Raw genomic sequence first — 18,933 nt, forward strand, 5'->3', positions numbered from 1 at the left:
TTATATATAGAAATCATAATATTCGGTTTCGGTTTCGGTTCGAGTACCCATGGGTTTTTTACTATACGGTTTCAATTCTTTATCGGCTCGGTTTTTAATTACCCATTTTAAATGGGTCTAATTTTTTAAGACCCAGAACTAGAACATTTGGTTTCGATTTCGATTCGGTTCCGAATAATCGGGTACCCATTGGCACCCCTAGTACTGAGTCCTATAGTATAATGGAAAAAGCAACGGTCTCATAATTAAAGGTGGCTAAAACCTAACAACTTAACAACAAGATGATTGTAAAGGACATCCCATTACGTGATGTGTACGTACAACGACTCCCTCAATATAACGCGACCCCCAAACATACGAACGTCGACAGTACTCGCTACATCAGAACACTTGCATACTCACGAGCAACTCGTATCCACGTCTTAGATATGATACAAAATTTTCATCCCACCCCATTTTAAGCAAGGGCACATTTTTTTTCCCATGACCTTAATTCTCTCTTGTTCTAATTGGTGTATCCCTAATCTATTTACCGATCAGACTTTTAAAAATGTGTTTCTTTCCCAAATTTACATCATACTTTATATGCTATATATTAAAACCACAACAAGGAATAAAAATATTAGAAAAATGACTAGAAAATAATTAACCTTTGACTAAAAATGTGCAATGTATATGGCCATGGTGCGTGCAATAGATCTGAATTTACGGATCCACATAACTCGATCAAGTGGTCAAATTAGAAATACACTTGGTTAAGTTGTCCGAGCCCATTGCTTTGATTTTGTTTAATTTACAGTGTGTTTTGTTTTGGCTGATAAATTGGCTGACATCCTTGCTGCATCGCTAATTGTTTACGTAAACGAAATAGGGAAGCAGTTGTTTAATTTCTTGGGTATTTTCACTATTTTGTTACTTTAACACTTGCTTTAACAGCTTACTTTGAGGTTCTGTTGTGGAAATCGGGGTATCACTTCCAGTAAGTGTTCAAAACCTGTATATCAAATCATGAAGTCAATATAAATAAAGTCAACTTTAATTTGGAGGAATATGAAATGAAAAATTTGATTGCAATCTAACGTTTGTAGTTCTACTGGTGTTTCTCAATAGAGACAACATTCCAATGAAGAGTAGAAACTTTAATTTGTATTTATTTACACCTTGAGACAAATCTAGGTGATCTTTTGGTACCACAAAAAAATTTACGGTGTGTTTGTTAAAATTTTACTAATGGAAAGAAAAGGAAATAAAAAAAGCGGTCCACTGTGGAAAGGAAAATAAAACTGAAGAAATGAATAATCCTGTTTGATTATGCAAAAGCTGTGGAAAGAAAAAGAAAGTTGGAAACATGAATAATTCATCCATATTACTTATCATTTTTCTCCAAAACTCATTGCTCTTGAAAAAAACAAATAAAAAACAAATGACATGACCTTTTTCATTTTGCAGATATATACATGAAACTTGTAAATTAAAATGAATTTAGCATATAGAACCGATAAAAAATGACAAAAACTACCTTGTTTTAAGAGTATAAACACTTGTATGACACCTGCAAACTCATATATAATATTGTCTAACAATAATAATAGACACTTATATGACACTTCAACCCACTCCAACAACCTAGGTATTTGCTTACCTTTATAGGTCTTCCTTTTCGGGTTTGCCTGCAACATAAAAAAATATTTGTTGAATTTTAATAAAAAAATATTGAACAAATCTGCACTAAAACTGTCATAACTTTATTTGTATAACTCGGATTAGTACAAGGTAAATTGGGTATGAAACTACACTAAATTGTCTACAACTAACTTTCAGGCCACGAAAGGAGTTTCCCAACAGAAAATGCACAGAACGCCACCAAATACAGAACTTTGTCAGAAAAATCCTGTTTAACTATCTGCACTAAAACTGTCATAACTTTATTTGTATAACTCGGATTAGTCCAAGATAAATTGGGTATGAAACTACACTAAATTGTCTACAACTAACTTTCAGTCCATGAAAGGCGGTTCCCAACAGAAAATACACAGAACGCCACCAAACACAAAACTTCGTCAGAAAAATCCAGACTGACCATTATGTAATAAAATAGTCGTAACTTACTGTGCAAATATCGAAACAAGATGAATCCAATTGTATTGGAAAGCAGACTCGCAGATCTAAAAATCTTATTCAATCCTCGAGACCAAATTCTCAAGCATGATTTTTCAAGAATCTTCTGAACCAACACCAAAAATTAAACCAACAAAAACTGCTTACACACTATATTATTTGTCACAAAATTAAAAGAACATAAAATCTTAGCTTGGGCACTAATAACTATGTTACAATTAATCATAGTCATCCATAAAATATACAGCAATTACACAAAAGACTGCAGCTATTTCGTAGTCATCCATATTCCTAAGACAGTCGATCAACAGAGTTACAATTAATTAACAGATAAACATATAATATTACCAAAGAGTTAATATTAATACAATTAATTAACAGATAAATATTAAGAACAACATATATAATATTAACTAACATGAAAATGTTTGTGATATCGAAATGATTGGTCCTATCAAGTTAATTAATTACTAATAATAAGAAAAAAATTGTATATTTAAAAAAATATGTTTATCCCACAAAGAGAAAGACAGGAGAGGAAGAAAGTACCTGAGATAGAGTATAGTGTTTGAGTGGTGTCAGAGATTAGAAGAGAAGAAGAAGGGTGTGGTGGCTTGAGCTTTCTTTTTTTTTTTTAAAGTGGTTCGCCATTTTTTTTTTTTTTTTTTTTTTTTTGGTTTCTTTGGTTTCGCCATTTTTTTTTTTTCTTTTTCCCTAGTTTTGTTTCCATACAAAATGACCTATTCCTTTCTTTCCTTCAGAACAAACACACCCTTACTTTTTTGTTGCGACATTGGATACAGCTCTAGTGAATGCTAATGGCAATAAAAGCAGCTTCTTCGTCCTCCCTACATAAGCTTTTTTGGTCAAATTATTGTAATCGTTGTCTTCAATCGCGTCCAAGATCTTTTCATACAAAAATATCGTGGCCCATAGTGGCCAACGGTAGACCATGTCAAGATGAGCAGCTCCTTCCGCAACCAAGCCGAAGTAAAATCTTGCCCTTTCGATTTGGAATTTCATAAACTCTCTCCACTCGTCTGAGACCTTCAGCGAAAAAATGTCCTTGTCGGATAATCCAAACCGTGCAAGTTCATCTTGTGGAAGATATATTCTTCCCATTGAAGCACTGTCAAAAGAAGCCACTAATTGTCAAAGAACAAAATTTCTTGGCTAAATATTTAAGGGGCACGCATGTAGTGTGGGTTGTGTAGCTGTGGCACAGAGGGAGTATTCGATAAAATCTGTTACTAGTTTGCCAATTGAAATGAAGTTCGACAAATCTTGCATCACCTTCAATTTCAACGACTTTATTAGCTTGGGCAGTCTTTAAGAGGCCAAATATTGTTTCTGAGACATGGCCTTTGTTGGCACGCCTAAGCTGTGCCAAGGCATTAGTGGCATAAGGCACGGGCCAGTGGGTCACTGTGTACTAGTCTTTATAACTCTCAGCCATCACAGAACTTAAGCAAGAATACTAGTAAAAGTGGGAGAATTATAAAAAACCAGAACAGTTGCCAATTACCAAGACAAGTAAAGAAATTAAGTTGGAATTGACGGATTCTTACTCTTCACCAACGTCTCTAAGGATGTTGGTAAGTTGATTAGCAAGACCCATATACAGCGCTGCATCGTAGATTTTCTGAATTGATATTGGTGAATCAAATTGAATTCCCCATACAGGGACAAGCAACATACCAACAGCTCCAGCAACATAGTAGCAATACTCATAAAGCTCTTCAAAATTTTCATATCTACTTTTCGTTAAGTCCATTCTCATTCCTTGAATCAGGTGCATAAAAGGCTACATTAGAAAGAAAGAATACATTGAAACAACATAAACAGTTTATTTGAATATGAAGCAACTGAATTAAGCCATTGACTTTTTATGTCCTAATTGAGCACCTTAATATCTAAGGGATATTTGTGAACTGTATCGGTTAGTGCAGCATCAAGTATATCATAAGGTCTTCCATTGAAGATATCTTGAAGTCTCTCTTCCCATCTATCAAAAACAGCAGTACTAACATTGATCGCGCTCGGTCCATCAATTAGCTGATCTGTCGTTCTACACCAAGCTGCACCGATTCAAAGTGAATGAATGAGACTCTAACTGTTCATAATTTTGTCTGTAGCAGTGTCTCTAGTCGCCTTACCGTAAATTGACCATATTGCCTTTCTTTGTTTCTCCGGCAACAGCAAAGATCCTGAAATTAGAATACATCAAATTAACAAGACCAACAACAACGACGGCAAGAATGTTATCGAGAAACCGACCAAGGTAATAACTCTTATCATATCCAGCACAGATATGGCCGCAACGTTCATAAGCTGCTTCTATGAATGTAGGGTGGGATTCCGGCATTGTCCATGAATCCTTCATGGATAAATTTTGGACTTGAGAGTGACTATCAATAATTTCCCTGACATGCAAGTCACTATGGGCAATGCGGCATTTCATTAATTCTTGATGGAAGTCAGGCTTATACTTGGCTTTATTTGGAGAGGATGATTGAACAATTCTATATTTGACTCTATATTCATGAGAGGAGATTCTCTTATTGCCTGCTTCTATTCCCGTCGTCTTTGATGAAAATGGAAAAACTGAACACATCTTGCTAGCTATTTGCTTGCTAATGGTGGGAAAAATGTTCAAGTGACCGGGCCTGAACTCCTTGTGTTTTGACTTTTGAGTATCGAGATTCATGTACGTAAAAGTTTTAACAAGCAATGACAGTGCAATTAAGTAATTAACCTTGCACAGTATTTCACATGCAATTACTCTGAATTCATGGATCCACTCATCCACATGACCCATTTGGTTTTTCGGACCCATTTATGTTCATTTTCATTTCTGGCTTTGACAGTTTGACGTAGTTTTCTGGTGCCATACATACAGTTCAGAAAACTTGAGTGTTCCCAATACTTATATTAATTCAGTGAATTTTTGCAACATATAATTCCACTAACTTTTTGTTCTTTCAAATTATAAACAGTTATTTCAATAGCCATGACAGTTATTCGCAGTCCAGTGTATGTCACTATTGTCGTTTATCAAAAGCCATGGCTTCACTGAAGCTTAGAAAACCTCATAGTTATATGCTGGAGACATTGAACAAAGCTCTAGTGAATGCTAGTGGCAGCATAAGAAGCTTCCTGATCTTCCCACCATATGCTTTTTTTTGTCAAGTTATCGTAATTGTTGTCTTCGATTTCACCCAAGACCGTTTGGTACGAAACTAGCATAGTCCATATAGATAAACGAAAAGCCAAATCAAAACTAGCAGCTCCTTCTCCAGCTAGGCTGAAATAAAATCTTACCCTTTCAATCTGAAATTTCATGAACTCTTTCCACTTTTCTGAAACCTTCATTGCAAAAATATCTTTGGCGGACAACCCAAATGCTGCTAGTTCATCTTGTGGAAGATACACTCTACCTGCCAAAGCACTGCTAAAAAGTAGGCATTCACTTCTCAAAAAAGGTTGTTCTACATAGCAATTGATATATCTGAATCTTAACAAACAAACAAAAGAAATTTTTTTTAAAAAAAAATCTGACTGTTTTTCAAGAATTTGAATTGCATACTAGCAAACATAAAACCAAAGTTTCAATGAGAAGTGTTGAAAATAAGTTTAAATAGGTAGGAACTTACTCTTCCCCTACGTCTCTAAGGATGTTGGTAATTTTAATGGGCCATACCTGTGAAGATATGGATATATATGCTAAAGATATTTAACATCTTCTAATTCTAAGTCACGAAACATGTACATATCTGCGTAAATAATAGGAAATATGTATATACTCTGAGTAGGATAGGAAACCTAGATCCCTTGATTAAATGCTTGATTAGCTAGATTGATTAGCTTGTACGCCCGGCCACCACTCTATGTATAGAGAACTATCATTACTAAAAAACACACATAGCAGTTTCTCCTTTGTCATCATTTACATAGTATTAGAGCATTGACATATATGAGTCTCTAATATATTAATATAATTGAATATTCACATATGTTTTAATATATTAATATAATTGAATATTCACATATGTTTTAATATATTAATATAATTGAATATTCACATATGTTCGAGCTTATAAAGAAATTGACAATTTAACATAGTATCAGAATTGATGAACCATTGGTGTATGAGAGGTCTTGGATGTCCAGTCTTTCTACCTGTGTATTTTCAACGTGTCCCGCTGAGAGAGAGTGTTGACATATATATATATGAGTCTCTAATATATTAATAGAATTAACTATTCACATAAGTTTGAACTTATGGGGAAATTGACAATTTAACAATCCTACTCGTTATATGAACTCCAAAAAAACTCCACCATGAAAAACAATGAATTAGAAGCTGATTTTTTGTGGAGATAGTCTCCTCACAATATAAATCATCTTTGGAAAAAATCAGCACATTTGAAGATGTCTAGACGTATCAAAATTTGCTTTACAATTTTATAAAATTATCTAATGGTCCAAAATTTTCAAAATTCAAAACAACTTTTGACAAGGATAAACATTTTAGTTTGGGGCGCGGTATTGGCACCTTGATAAATAGACTAGCACCCCTTTGACAAAAAGTAAAACAATAATGGTTATTTCTTATATGTCATTTTACACCCCACATGCCCATAGTTCTACGGCAGGTTGCCGCGAGATCTCATATCCCACGGCAAAAACAATCGCCCATGAGATCGCACAATCCACGACATCGGATTGCGCGAAGATCGCATATCCCACGGCAAGGCGATTCATGCATATTTTTTTGTTTTTTGTTTTTTTCACTTCAAATTTTGTGTATTGAACACACACGATATATTGATACCTCATTTTCTTCTTTAAAGTTTCTTTATATACTCCAAGAACAACACCAAAACCATGATAAAAAAAATATACAATCGAACTATAATTTTGCTATCTCGCAGAAAATATTTTCATATGCTATAAGAAAATTTTGTGATCAAATTAATGAAGAAGAGTTTTGATAATTAACACAAGCAAAGACTCCATTTTAGTAAACAAAATAATCTTGCGGTAACTAACTTTTTTTTACGGTGGCTATTAAAAAAAAAAGACCTACGACAGCCACCTTCCGTGAGATATGGGATCTCATGGCAACCCGATGCCGTGGATTGTGTGATCCCGCGGCAGGTGCTTGCCGTTAGTGTTTGTGTATTTAATGGAGGGGTGCTAGTACCGTTGAATTAGTCAAAGGGGTGATAGTCCCATTTATGGGGGTGCCAATACCGCGGCCCTTTTAGTTTGGGCTGATTTTTTTATAAGAAGATTTTTTATTATAAGAATACTATCTTCACCAAAAATCAACTTTCAATTCATCTTATAAATCCACTTTTGGTAGTGGAGTTCATTTGGAATTCATATAAGGTGGAGTTCATATAAAGGGGTCGTTTAACAATACCCAAATACAACGCACCTTCACGGATCTTTTGTACCGATGATAGAGAGATTCAGTTCAAGGTATCAACCCAGGGACATAGATCATACCAACAGTTCCAGCACAATAGTAGCAGTACTCATAAAACTTTTGAAAATTCTTATACCTAAATGTCGTTATGTCCATCCTCATTCCTATAATCATGTCCATAAAAGGGAACATTTGAGGAGGAAAAAATGAAATAGCTAGCATAAGTCAGCTCAATTGAATCTTTAAGCAACTATCCAGTTAATTGAGTTTCTGAAATTCTAATAAACTATAAGAAACCTTTATATTGATTTGATATTAGTGGACTACACCAGTTAGTGTAGCATCAAGCATATCATAAGGCCTTCCATTGAAGAGATCTTGAAGTCTCTTCTAGCTCCCACAAATAAAAAAACGATAGTATTCTTGATTGCATTCGGTCCATCGACTAGCTCGTCCGTTGTCCTACACCAAGCTGCCAATCTAGTGTAAGTTTGAAAGAAATCATTTAAGTTAAAACGTGTAATCGTTTGTATATACTGTTGTGAGTCTTACTGTAAATTGCCCATATAGCTTTCTTTTGTTCCTCCGGCAATAACAATGATCCTGAAATTAGAGCACCAAATTAACAACGCCAACAAAAAACATCAATGATTGCAGGATTAAATGCATTTATTGACCAGTAGAAAGAGACCAAGATAAGCATAGCAAATATGACCACACCGTTCATATGCTTCTTCCACAAACGTATGTTGGAATTTTGGAGTTATCCATGAATCTTTCGCTGATAATGTTTTCACTGCAGCATGCCTACTGACAATTTCTTTCAAATGCAAGTCACTGTGGGCGATGCGGCATTTCCATAATTTTTGTTGGAAGTCTGCCTTGATTTTATTTGAAGGATAGTGCAATCTGGTTACGCTTATTTCACTGCAGAATCAGTAGACATGGCTATTGTCTTGCGGTCTTGCCTGCTCCCGTGCCAATCTTTGATGATATGGGAAAAACTGAACACATTTTTGTAAGTTAGGTACTAGTACTAGCAAATATCAAAAAGGGCAATAATCTTACTACACATAACAATGTGCATTTCTCTCAGTTGTAATGCTGGGGAAGGTTTTAAGCCTGTTGAACATTTCATCTACATATATTGTATTAGATCGAGAAATTTGTACATAGTATCCCTATAGCATATTATAATACACATTGCAAACTTTCGATATAATATGATCGTCCGATCAATAATTCCCACAGTTGTCCCTACACGAGTACACGTCGTAGTATGGGGATCCTGTAGAGTTAGATACTCTTCCCCTCCCATCCCCACCTAGATTTTGCATATGAATTCTTATATTGTTTTTGGTTATTTTAGTCTAAGTATAAGCTATTCACTTCAACCCAAATGTGTTGGCATCGTAGCGCAAGCTGCAATCCTATATATTCAGTATATTTATAGTATCAACAAGCGTCTGTAGTCCAACGGTTAGGATAATTGCCTTCCAAGCAATAGACCCGGGTTCGACTCCCGGCAGACGCAGTCCCAGAATAAACTTCCCATTTCCCCTTTTTTGGTCCTATCAAAGTAATCTATAATTAGAACTTCAGAAGAGAACATCCTCAGATTTTCTTCAATTTTGAATTTAAATGTGCACATTTTCTCCAAATCAATAAACAATATACACTGACTCTTCTTTATACAAACTTCTTTTCAACTACAATTTACAAATTCTCTTTATATACTAACAACATTCCACCCTCCCACATTTTTTTTTTCGTATGAATATATTTATTTTGGAAAATATGTTAGTGCACACATTCTTGAATATGTCTGTCAAAATATCACTCCATTTCTTTCAGTTTGAGTTCCATAGGTATGAATGCCGCCAACAACACGGCAACCTTACATGCCAAAAACCCTGTCATCCCAAGTAAGATCTCTTGTGGTGTCAATGCTATGGGTGAAGGTCCCGAAGTATACTTCACGGCAGCACCTGCAAGTACAATGGCAAATCCCAAGCTTGAAATTGGACCCCTCAGTCTTTTGACAAGTTGATTGATGTTTTTTCCTTCTTTGTTCATTGTTGTTGACGCTGGAGCAGGTAATCCATCAACCGAATTCTGCAATAGCAAAAGATATAGGAAACCCCCTGCTCCACCAGTTAGAAAAGCTAGAGCTGATTTTTCGCCAGTGGAGATGGCTGCGATCAGTGTTCCACCAAAGATGAGCATCGAGTCATAGATAAGTATGGAAGACTTCAAATCTGCATACTCTTCCATGCTCTCTTCATTAGATACTTCACGGTTAAACGGTGTAGTTGATTGAGATAGACCTTTATTCAATGAGGACAATATGTCAGCCCCAGATAATTCAGTTATAAGATTCGGTCTCAATTCAACCATAGACATACACTCTCCCTCTCCAACAGGGATATCATCAGCTTCAAAGCCATACTCTAATCCACTAATTAGGTTTACTCTGCTGTTCTCTTCAGTACCAACAGGGAGGTCCTTGTACCCGTACACGACTATCAGGCTAACACCTCCTAGTCTCCAGCGACCTGACTTGAAAATAGAAGAGATGAAAACAACAATTTGTTAAACATATAATCTATCGTTTTTCTCAGCCTCCAACTGCAAATGAGGTCCAAATATCAAGGATACTAATACTAATGTAACAAAAGAGACTACCTGAATCAAGGCCAACCCAAAGTGCTTGTACTCTTCCCAACTTAGGTCCCTTGAAAATGAATTCATCTACAGAACCTCTTTGGAAGCAATGTTCTGGAAGACTTCCATCTAGTGAAGTTCCTACTAGTGTAGTCGATATTCTCTGTAATATCGAGTCACCATTTTCATCTATCAAGCAAATCAATATTGCAGCCCTTGAGTCAGTCAAACCGGAGCCAAATGCACTACTTGTATAAATTCTAACCACATAAACTGACTGAGAATGCCATTCCAAGGAAACACACATCTCTTCCACTGTAGAATGTGTGCAGATATTTGGTTCCGTGGCCGGTAAAAGACGTAATGGCTTCACATAGTTCTGAAAATCTGACGCAGGAAGTCGTTAATATATTTCAAAAGAAATTTACCGAGAAAAGAAAAATAAATGGAATATATCAACTTTTCACTTACCTTGATAACCAGATGCTTTTGAGAACCTAACTAGAGATGGTTTGCGAATACGAGGGCAAATTCTGCCTATTGGCTCGTGCCATCTGGTCGAGCAGCTAGTAGGGACCACAAATGCTAATGTTGATACTTGATACAACATAAAAACAATAAAATAAATAAAGCAATCCTATAGTTCATATACTTTCATATCTAAAGTGAATTGAAGAGAAGTGAGACTAACCAGTCATTTGAGGTAATTGATCAGAGGAAGAACCCAAGTATAGATAGTTAGATACCCTAATTTGGTTCAGATATGTCACATTTTTCCTTGTGTCAGTCGCAGAAAATGTTGGGCCCGAAGCAGGTCCGGTTACTGTGGGTTTGGATATATTAGGTCCATAGCTAAAGAATAAAGACCCACAACATATTTAAGGATTCTCAAAGACATAGTTAGTATTGGACCTTCTTAAAATTCTAAAGTACCTAAAACGGGAAATCTCTACACTATATGATAGCTGGGGGTTTGTAGGAACTACACTTCTCAACCGAACAGTGTATTTATAATCTCTTAATTTTAAGATTTTAGAACCACCTCCCTACGTTTATTTAAATTACATCTCTCCTATTTATTAATTACAATTGGCTCCCTGATCTCTATTAAAATTGAACCACATCCTTCTCCACAATACTATAACCAACATAAATAACTGGTGGATAAATTGGTAAACTACTAAAAAAAACCTCCTTCTCCACAATACTATAACCACCGGTTACGACTTACGACGCTGTCGGTGAAGGTGCAATCATTTTTCTTCTTTATTCCAGTAATTTTCTCTTCTCTAACCGATCACACCCACTCACTCACCACAATTATGAAATTCATGACGCTAGAACAAAGATTTGGGTCTTTAATGTGAGAATTTCAAATCAATTGGGTGTTGGAACAAAATATTTAAAATAACTAGTTCAATTCCAAAGTAAAACCTTTTATTTGCTAATTAAGTTCTAGAGTGAACCATAAAATATGTTAGATTAATTATTTGGGGTGTAAACTTGTTGCATTTTGTTCTAATTAAATGATATTATAGAATAATGAAGAGAAAGAGAGAGATTGCCACAATAAGAAAAATAATGGTGTAGAGAAGTAGAATTAAAAAGCTCTCAGTCTGGTGGTGGCGATGTTTAAATTACTTAATTTTCAACACATTCTTTATTTGTTTGTTTTGTGTTTTTTTCGTCCCCTTTTTTTGCTTGGAACCAGTTCTGGTGATATCAAGTTATCTTGTCCATGTGGCAGTATGGTATTTGCTGGGACACCATGTGTTGAACGACTTTACCTAAAACAAACTTAGTTGCATTTATTGACTAAAAAACCTGAGTTTGGAGAAGCTTGAATTTCAATAAAATAATTTTTAGAGCAGTTATTCAGACATATTTAGACATGTATGACCAATTTTCGAATAATATTTCAGCAATGCCAAATTGGTTAGGGAGATCATATCCTGTTAAAATCAACACTGAACTCATTTTGTAAGTGTATTTTATAAATGGCAGATGTATCCAAAAATGTACAAAGTTATGCTTATATATCAATTCCCAGAAAGAATTGACTGTAATCTTTCAGGTAATTATGGAGTCTAAATCTCTTCTACTTATAAGGGGCGTGGGCGAGTGAGTTGTTTGAGCTGCAACTCAGTTCTAACAAGTGTTGTTTTATTGACACGTGTCTAATGTTAGCCATCTGCCATATGAACCGGAATTTTGATTTTTTGTGGGACAAAAATTTCTTATGTTCTGAGTGTCTTAGGCTAAGTCCTATATATGGTGTGGCAAAACACCAAATATCACATAAATTCTGATCCAATGGTGCGTCAAAACACTAACCCGCCAACGCTATCGGTATAAGTTTCCCTATCTATACTGCCAATTTTAACGATATAATGTATGCTCTGTGGTAAACCATTTTTTAGCAGGTTTATATCAAGTACATTGCTCTCAATCATGTTCTAATTAGCTTGAGCAAAGATTCGTCCCATGCCTAACTCCTAGCGCACTTGGTTCATAATGTCACTCAAATAATCACAAGATACCTTAATGAGCAAATAATTTCTTTGATGTTCTTATACAACACTTGAATTACTTTTATTCTAAACTTACAGCCTATACAACCTACGCAAACTTGATTTTTAACTACTTACACAAAGAGAGAAAGATATGGATGAGAATTAACTCCACTCATGCAAGTTTAGAATAACTACCATTTTTAAAGATTTAATTACAAAAACTATAATCATATATTCTTGGATTCATAGACAAACCCAATAATAGGACTAGAGTTTGATCCCTAGTGGATTTATCTTATCTCTAAGAAAACTAACCTACTAGCATGAGGAGTTGTTATGGTACTCTATCTTTAGAAGACTCTAACAAGTCCTAACTTGTTATCAACGTCAAATATTTTGGAGTTGATGTGACAACAAATTTGTGAAAAACTAATAGTAATGAAAGACTCCATTAATGGATGCGGAGCTTCTCCTCATATGAGCATCATTAACCTTGCACAAGAGAGGGTTTAGCTCATGATCCTTGGAAGTATGAACTAAAAAACAAAAAGAAGAAGTAAGATAGAAACAGGTTGAGAGAGAAGAAGAAGAAGAAGAAGTTTTTATTTTACACTATGGAGAGGACTCAATTAAAGACTTACAAGCTTTCTACTCTCAAACTAAACATGAATTGAATTCTCCCTATGGAATGGAATTCCTTTTTACTTACAATATTTCCTCATGGAATGAATGAGTACCAAGCATAATTGCTCTCATCCATTCATTAAAAATAATCAATCTAGTGCTCCACTTATACATTTTAGTGCACTACTTGATTTTGACATCAATTAGTGCTCAAATAATTGAGCACCCACTAAGTGATGGACCTATGTGCTTTGACCAGTGGTGGGTCCATGTGGGCCATGCTAATTTTAACAACTTCACATCTTTACGTAGAGCTCGCAGCACTGATCGATTTGACAATTCTTGTGTTGAATTCGGAGTCCAAAATTAGGAGATATGATATTTGGAAGTTCCACGGCTTTTCTTCACCGTTGTCTTGATTTGAACTGGAAATGGTCGGTGTTAAGTCCATGGGCTTTAGTTTGGCCTTTTTGAGCTTCAAATGGGCAAAGAGAGAAGATTTCACGTTCAAGCACTAATCCATATAACTTTTTTATGCCAAAATACAGGTTTTGTTACAAATTTATTGTAAACTGCCGAAACATGTGAAAGCACAAAAATATAATTAATTTACATTTATTAAACACATCATCAACCAATATGTATGTAGTGTCTATATGAGGTTTATATTAAAGTTTTGGGTGCTTATCACTCTGCACGCCAGAATGAGTGGCGACCAGAGAAATAAATCGAGATGGGAGGGGTAAAATCGACAGGGTGTTAAAAAACAAAATTCTACACGCTAGTAGGAGTGGCGGATACAGAAGCAAAATTGAAGAAAATTCTACACGCCAGAGGAGTGGCGGATGGTGTGGCAATTTTTTTTTTTCCTATGCTAGGATGGATTGACTTGTTTGGGTTTTTTTCGCTGGCCGCCTATGCCATTGTCGGGTAAAAAAACAAACCATTGGGTCCATAAACTCTATCACGCTTACCTTATCAACTGTGCTATTGTGGTTTGGTGTTTTGCGGCACCAAACCATTGGACTTAGCCTTACTTTCTAACATTTTACTTATTGTTTGGTCCTTACCACTAAACTATCATAAAAGTAAAACAAAGTTAGACAAAATCAAGCAAATGTAAGTTACGTGCAAAACACGTGAATAATTTCTAGTACGTTTAAGGAGATTGCAATTAGCATTGTCCATTTGTCCGACAATTTAATAGTATAGAGATAACTTTACAATGCCTCTCAAATCTCATTGGGATTTAGCACTCCTATTCGGAGGGCTTCTTCTCTCAATGGCAAAACATTGGCATTGCGAATGAGCTTGAAAATGGCTATCAAATTACAGTTGGATTATGTCATCTTTGAAATTGATTCGCAGTACCTCTATAATTGCATCAAGAACAATTCACAACTTTTGCCTTGGGAAATTATGTCTATTATTGCAGATATCAAGGACATATTCTTGTTGAAATCTTAGTATAAACTTCATTGGACCAGGCCAGTGATCGTTTTGCTGGGTATAAACTTAGTATAAACTTCAATGGGAAGGTAACTTTGTTGCTGATCGTTTTGCCAGGCTTGGGTCTGACCAGGCCAGTGATCCTACATGGTTGGTCACATTCGGTAGTCGAGAAAAAAATCTACCTTATAACTTAATTGATTTGACTAATGGTATCACTTCTCTATGGTGTATTAGGCCTTCACATTGTGTTAATAGTTTATTTTTCAATGACTTAATTGCTGTTTGTACATTTCATAATATCACATAAATAAAATTGCACTTACAAAAAGAAAAAGAAAAAAAGAAATCTCATTCCTGCATTGAAGCCCTTTTATGCAAAACCCACACCATAAATGACGCACAGTTGCCATTGGAGCCCACTCTGTCTCGGGCTCTCGCGTGGGCCTAGGGTTGGCTGCGACTCTGCGAGTTAACATCCCTGCTATGACCTATGTAGTATCACTGGGTCCTAAATACTAAGTATCAGCGTCTAGCAAGATTTTGGCCTACCAAGATCACGACGGTTTGCCTGACAATCGCACTTACATCATTTCAGCATCTACCAAGATTTCAGCATCTACCAAGATTGCCTGACAATCGCACTTATATCATTTCGCATAATTGTGAAGCGTGAGATGTTCTCTTCAACGCGAAGATAAATATTCTCTCAATTTCGTGCAAAAGTCCAGTAGTAATTATATCATCCAATTTGATATAATTGAGAGTTTGAGACATTGGAATGAAACTGCTGGAAAAGGTTTTTTTTTGGGTAGAAACCGCTACCTGTATGATGACTTTAACCATTAATGAAAGGGTAATACTTTAAAAGAAGTGAAGTATAATACAACAACCATATTACTCAAAGTCTGAAACAGAGTCCAGGTTTGCATATGTGAAGGCAAAATTCATTTCATTGTACACATTCTGCTGTTGCTTACAAGTAATATATATTGTGAATAGGAGAGCTTCCCTCTTATTGCATTGTGGGTCTTGATAGAATCCTAGAACAATTGTGGTTAAAAAGTCCTCTTACATCTGTAGGCACTTATTCTTACGTCAGTGCCCCTTTAAATCCTTAAGATTAATATGGACAATTTGCATATTGGATAAGTACCGCCAGTGTTATCGGTGATTGACCAACTTCAAATTTTTTCAGTGACTTTGATGTGTAAACCATTTGGAAATAATATCCCGGGAGTCTTAACGACTTCGCCTCCCTTGATTTTTGTCCACCTGAGTAAATTTCATAAGATCAAAATACATCAGAGTTTTTACATATTTACTGAAGACACTTGAACTAATATTTAATTACCTGTATTTTGTGACCAAGAAGTGGAGAACAACTGACATTTGCAACTTTGCAAATTCTGCACCCGCACATAATCTCATTCCTCCACCAAAAGCCATGAAATTCTTAGAAGCTGTATTTGATCCTTGTCCCTGTATTTTGGTAGGGAATAATGATTATTAAATACAGAGAAATTAATTCCAACGAATCCTGTCTTAAGGTACTTGGATAAAGGAAGGCTAGATGTATAAGCCACATACCATCCATCGCCATGGGTTGAAGGCAAGGGTGTCCTCATACTTTTCAGGGTTAAGGTGAAGGGCTGGAGGGCAAACCATGATTGTCCAGCCAGCTGGAATTGTATATCCTGTGAAATGAGAAAATTGATCCGATTATAGAATACTTGGTTATTTTTTTTTTTTTTTTTTTCCGATAGATGTTATGATCGAATTTGATATGTGCTGCACTGTGTTCCCTAGGAGCTCGATGGTATCTTGAGGCAAGATGTTTAGATTAACTATATGCTGCTTCGAACCTTACCATCTATTTGTATATCTCTTGTAGCTCTTCTGAAAACCAAGGGGGCTATGTTGCCGAGCCTAAGTGTTTCATCAATAACCTGCAATACAAAAGAATATGAATCTTTTTTAAAACCAGGCCGTGTTGGATTGCATTAATTTGAATATGAAGGTGTGAAAATTGCTACACTAACGTGAGAAGTGAATGTCATAGACTTGTATTCATTCCACGTCAGTGGAGAATCCACATTTTCCCTCTTCTTGAGAATCTCTTCATGCTCATCCTAAAATAAACCAAAAACCAAAAACGAAATTAGAGCAAGACACTATCAATCAAAAATACTACAAAAGAGTGCGTAGAGTGAGAGGATGATTTGAGCGGCACGAACCGTTAAATCCTTCAACACTGAAGGGTGTTCTGAAAGAAACTTAATTGCTAAAGTTATAGCCAAGGAAACTGTCTCAAAGCTGGCAAAAAGAACTGTAAAGACAAAGTAAGCAGCACTTTCTACATTGAAAAGGGGAGCGTCTTTCTTCATCTCTTCAATGACAACATCAAGAAAATCGCCATGCTTCTTATCGGAGTAAAATCTTTCCTTCACCATCTCCTTGAGTATTCTTATAGCCCTCTTTTGATCCTGTACGTACATGGTTTAGACTTTAGAGTCTATATTATATGGCATCTTAATTAATTAATTTACTTAAATTGAATGGATCATAACTCATTAGTTTCACAGTTAATAACTTTGTATACTTGGCATTACCTTGAGACATTTATTGTAAACAGTCCCAGGGATGTCCAATGGAAATGAGATGAGGCCTTTAAGAAAGCTAGTGAATTTGTCCTTCAAATTCTCCGAATACTTGGACGGATCATAACTCATTACTTTCATCGAACCCAAACCAAATGATATGTAATTTGGAATATTTGTTAAAGTCCAAAAAGAACATATAGAACACAACCTTGCATTTTTATGAGATTGAGAACAGATTATGGAGCTGCGTTTACCGTTGTAGCGGCTTCTTTCACTTCTACCGATTCCTGTTCAGCCCAAATGGATAGGTTTTCACGCGCCATATTTTCCATGTCAGAGAGAAGCTTCTCTTTTTGCTTCTCGGGACCAAAATGATCCATAATCATGTTCCTAAGGTACTTGTGAATAGCACCAGTATTGCTCGTCAAGCTTTGCTGTCCAATTAGTTTCATAAATGAATCCAGGTACCACAATTCAACTGAGTTTCCTTCTTGTTGAAAGATGAAATGGCTAAATTCAGGATCAGTCGAGACTACCACTGGCCAACCTACCAAATTAGTCTTAAAAAGTGGCCCGTATCTGAAAATCATGAAACGGAAGGTGTTACATACATGATACATCTATCGATAAGAAAATATAGAAGCTTGCATGCATTATGTAGTCTCGTCTGTTATATAATGTGCATTACTAGCTACATATATTAAATCTATTACCTTGTCATCCTTTCTTTGATAAAAGGACGAATATCGAAAGTGGTCTGAGATTTGAAAAACTGAATGGTTTCTCCAAGTAATGGCAGTCCCATTGAACCAGGAGGGAGTTTTCCATTGGAGATGGGATTCTTCCACTTATAGGCATAATTGGTCATCCATACAATAACTAATGCTAAAACAACCAATGCAAGTGACCACATCTTTCGTATGTTTAAAGATATCTGAAGTAAAGAAGAGATAGTTAGTTGTGATACATTTCAGGAAGAAGGGGAGTTCCTTATATAGACTATATATATATATATATATATATCATATATCATGTCAATAAATATATAAACATATATATATATCATATCATATAGCTACATATATAAACATGTCAATAAATATATATATATATATATCGGGCCGGCTACGTCGACATACTATTCTAACATACTATCTTGACATACCTAACCAACCATCAGATCAAACAGAATCTGACGTCCAGATCTATTTCTAAAAAACCAAACAAATAAATTGAAAAAATTGAAAAAGGGCGAAAATGTCATTTTGTTTTGCTAAAGAAAAATCCCCTTTTTCTCCATCGTAGCTTTTTCCCCCAAAAAAGAACTCGTTCTTCTCTCGTTCTTCTTCTTCTCGAGTCTGATTAGTTTGGAGATTCTACCTATTGCTTGCTATGCTCATCCTTTCAAGAGCCTTGCAATTTGCAACACTTTCTGGTACAGTTCCTGATAAACTATTCATGTCCAGTTCAATAACTTCAATAGATTTGCAGGACGTGAATGGTGGCAGATTAATAAACATAACTTGAA

At 35.6% G+C, this 18,933-nt stretch overlaps 2 protein-coding genes, 1 long non-coding RNA gene, 1 other non-coding gene and 1 pseudogene across 6 annotated transcripts; 1 reads left to right on the top strand and 4 right to left on the bottom strand.

Moving 5' to 3' along the window:
* Nucleotides 1-605: 605 nt before the first annotated feature.
* Nucleotides 606-4,239, bottom strand: LOC147485604 (uncharacterized). The gene is made up of 3 exons (XR_015201685.1): nucleotides 4,024-4,239; nucleotides 3,687-3,922; nucleotides 606-994 (listed from the first exon to the last, which is right to left on the bottom strand). It is a non-coding gene; the product is annotated as an uncharacterized LOC147485604 (long non-coding RNA).
* A 1,002-nt stretch (nucleotides 4,240-5,241) lies between these two features.
* Nucleotides 5,242-7,714, bottom strand: LOC147485605 (phytoene synthase, chloroplastic pseudogene; annotated as a pseudogene).
* Nucleotides 7,715-9,014: 1,300 nt separating this feature from the next.
* On the top strand, nucleotides 9,015-9,086 carry TRNAG-UCC (transfer RNA glycine (anticodon UCC)). The gene has a single exon. It is a non-coding gene; the product is annotated as a tRNA-Gly (tRNA).
* A 68-nt stretch (nucleotides 9,087-9,154) lies between these two features.
* LOC147485607 (uncharacterized) lies at nucleotides 9,155-11,056 on the bottom strand. 3 transcript variants are annotated; one of them, XM_086574973.1, is made up of 4 exons: nucleotides 10,908-11,056; nucleotides 10,688-10,813; nucleotides 10,238-10,603; nucleotides 9,155-10,107 (listed from the first exon to the last, which is right to left on the bottom strand). In XM_086574973.1, exons 1-4 carry the CDS (start codon nucleotides 10,912-10,914, stop codon nucleotides 9,389-9,391), a joined length of 1,218 nt encoding a protein of 405 aa, XP_086431099.1. In that variant the 5' UTR covers nucleotides 10,915-11,056; the 3' UTR covers nucleotides 9,155-9,388. The 3 variants fall into 3 exon arrangements, with proteins under 3 accessions (XP_086431099.1, XP_086431098.1, XP_086431097.1); XM_086574972.1 differs by having other exon boundaries at nucleotides 10,688-10,782; nucleotides 10,908-11,021; XM_086574971.1 differs by lacking the exon at nucleotides 10,908-11,056 and having other exon boundaries at nucleotides 10,688-10,900.
* A 4,627-nt stretch (nucleotides 11,057-15,683) lies between these two features.
* Nucleotides 15,684-18,343, bottom strand: LOC147485608 (cytochrome P450 87A3-like). The gene is made up of 9 exons (XM_086571632.1): nucleotides 18,119-18,343; nucleotides 17,662-17,984; nucleotides 17,415-17,566; nucleotides 17,040-17,288; nucleotides 16,845-16,934; nucleotides 16,673-16,751; nucleotides 16,393-16,499; nucleotides 16,157-16,284; nucleotides 15,684-16,077 (listed from the first exon to the last, which is right to left on the bottom strand). Exons 1-9 carry the CDS (start codon nucleotides 18,316-18,318, stop codon nucleotides 15,987-15,989), a joined length of 1,419 nt encoding a protein of 472 aa, XP_086427758.1. The 5' UTR covers nucleotides 18,319-18,343; the 3' UTR covers nucleotides 15,684-15,986.
* Nucleotides 18,344-18,933: the final 590 nt, after the last annotated feature.

This window comes from Coptis chinensis, chromosome 7 (genome assembly GCF_015680905.1).
Source record: "Coptis chinensis isolate HL-2020 chromosome 7, ASM1568090v1, whole genome shotgun sequence".
Lineage (NCBI taxonomy): Eukaryota > Viridiplantae > Streptophyta > Magnoliopsida > Ranunculales > Ranunculaceae > Coptis > Coptis chinensis.

Bases quoted from the DNA above. Each gene is read 5' to 3' on its own strand.
- LOC147485607 (XM_086574971.1), bottom strand. From the start codon at position 10,826: ATGTTGTATCAAGTATCAACATTAGCATTTGTGGTCCCTACTAGCTGC. The intron at 10,604-10,687 runs GTAAGTGAAAAG...TTCCTGCGTCAG, and splicing joins AAAAGCATCTGGTTATCAAG to ATTTTCAGAACTATGTGAAG. The intron at 10,108-10,237 runs GTAGTCTCTTTT...TTTTCAAGTCAG, and splicing joins TTGGGTTGGCCTTGATTCAG to GTCGCTGGAGACTAGGAGGT.
- LOC147485608 (XM_086571632.1), bottom strand. From the start codon at position 18,318: ATGTGGTCACTTGCATTGGTTGTTTTAGCATTAGTTATTGTATGGATG. The intron at 17,567-17,661 runs CGGTAAACGCAG...ATATTCCAAATT, and splicing joins AGTGAAAGAAGCCGCTACAA to ACATATCATTTGGTTTGGGT. The intron at 16,285-16,392 runs GTATGTGGCTTA...ACCAAAATACAG, and splicing joins TCAACCCATGGCGATGGATG to GGACAAGGATCAAATACAGC.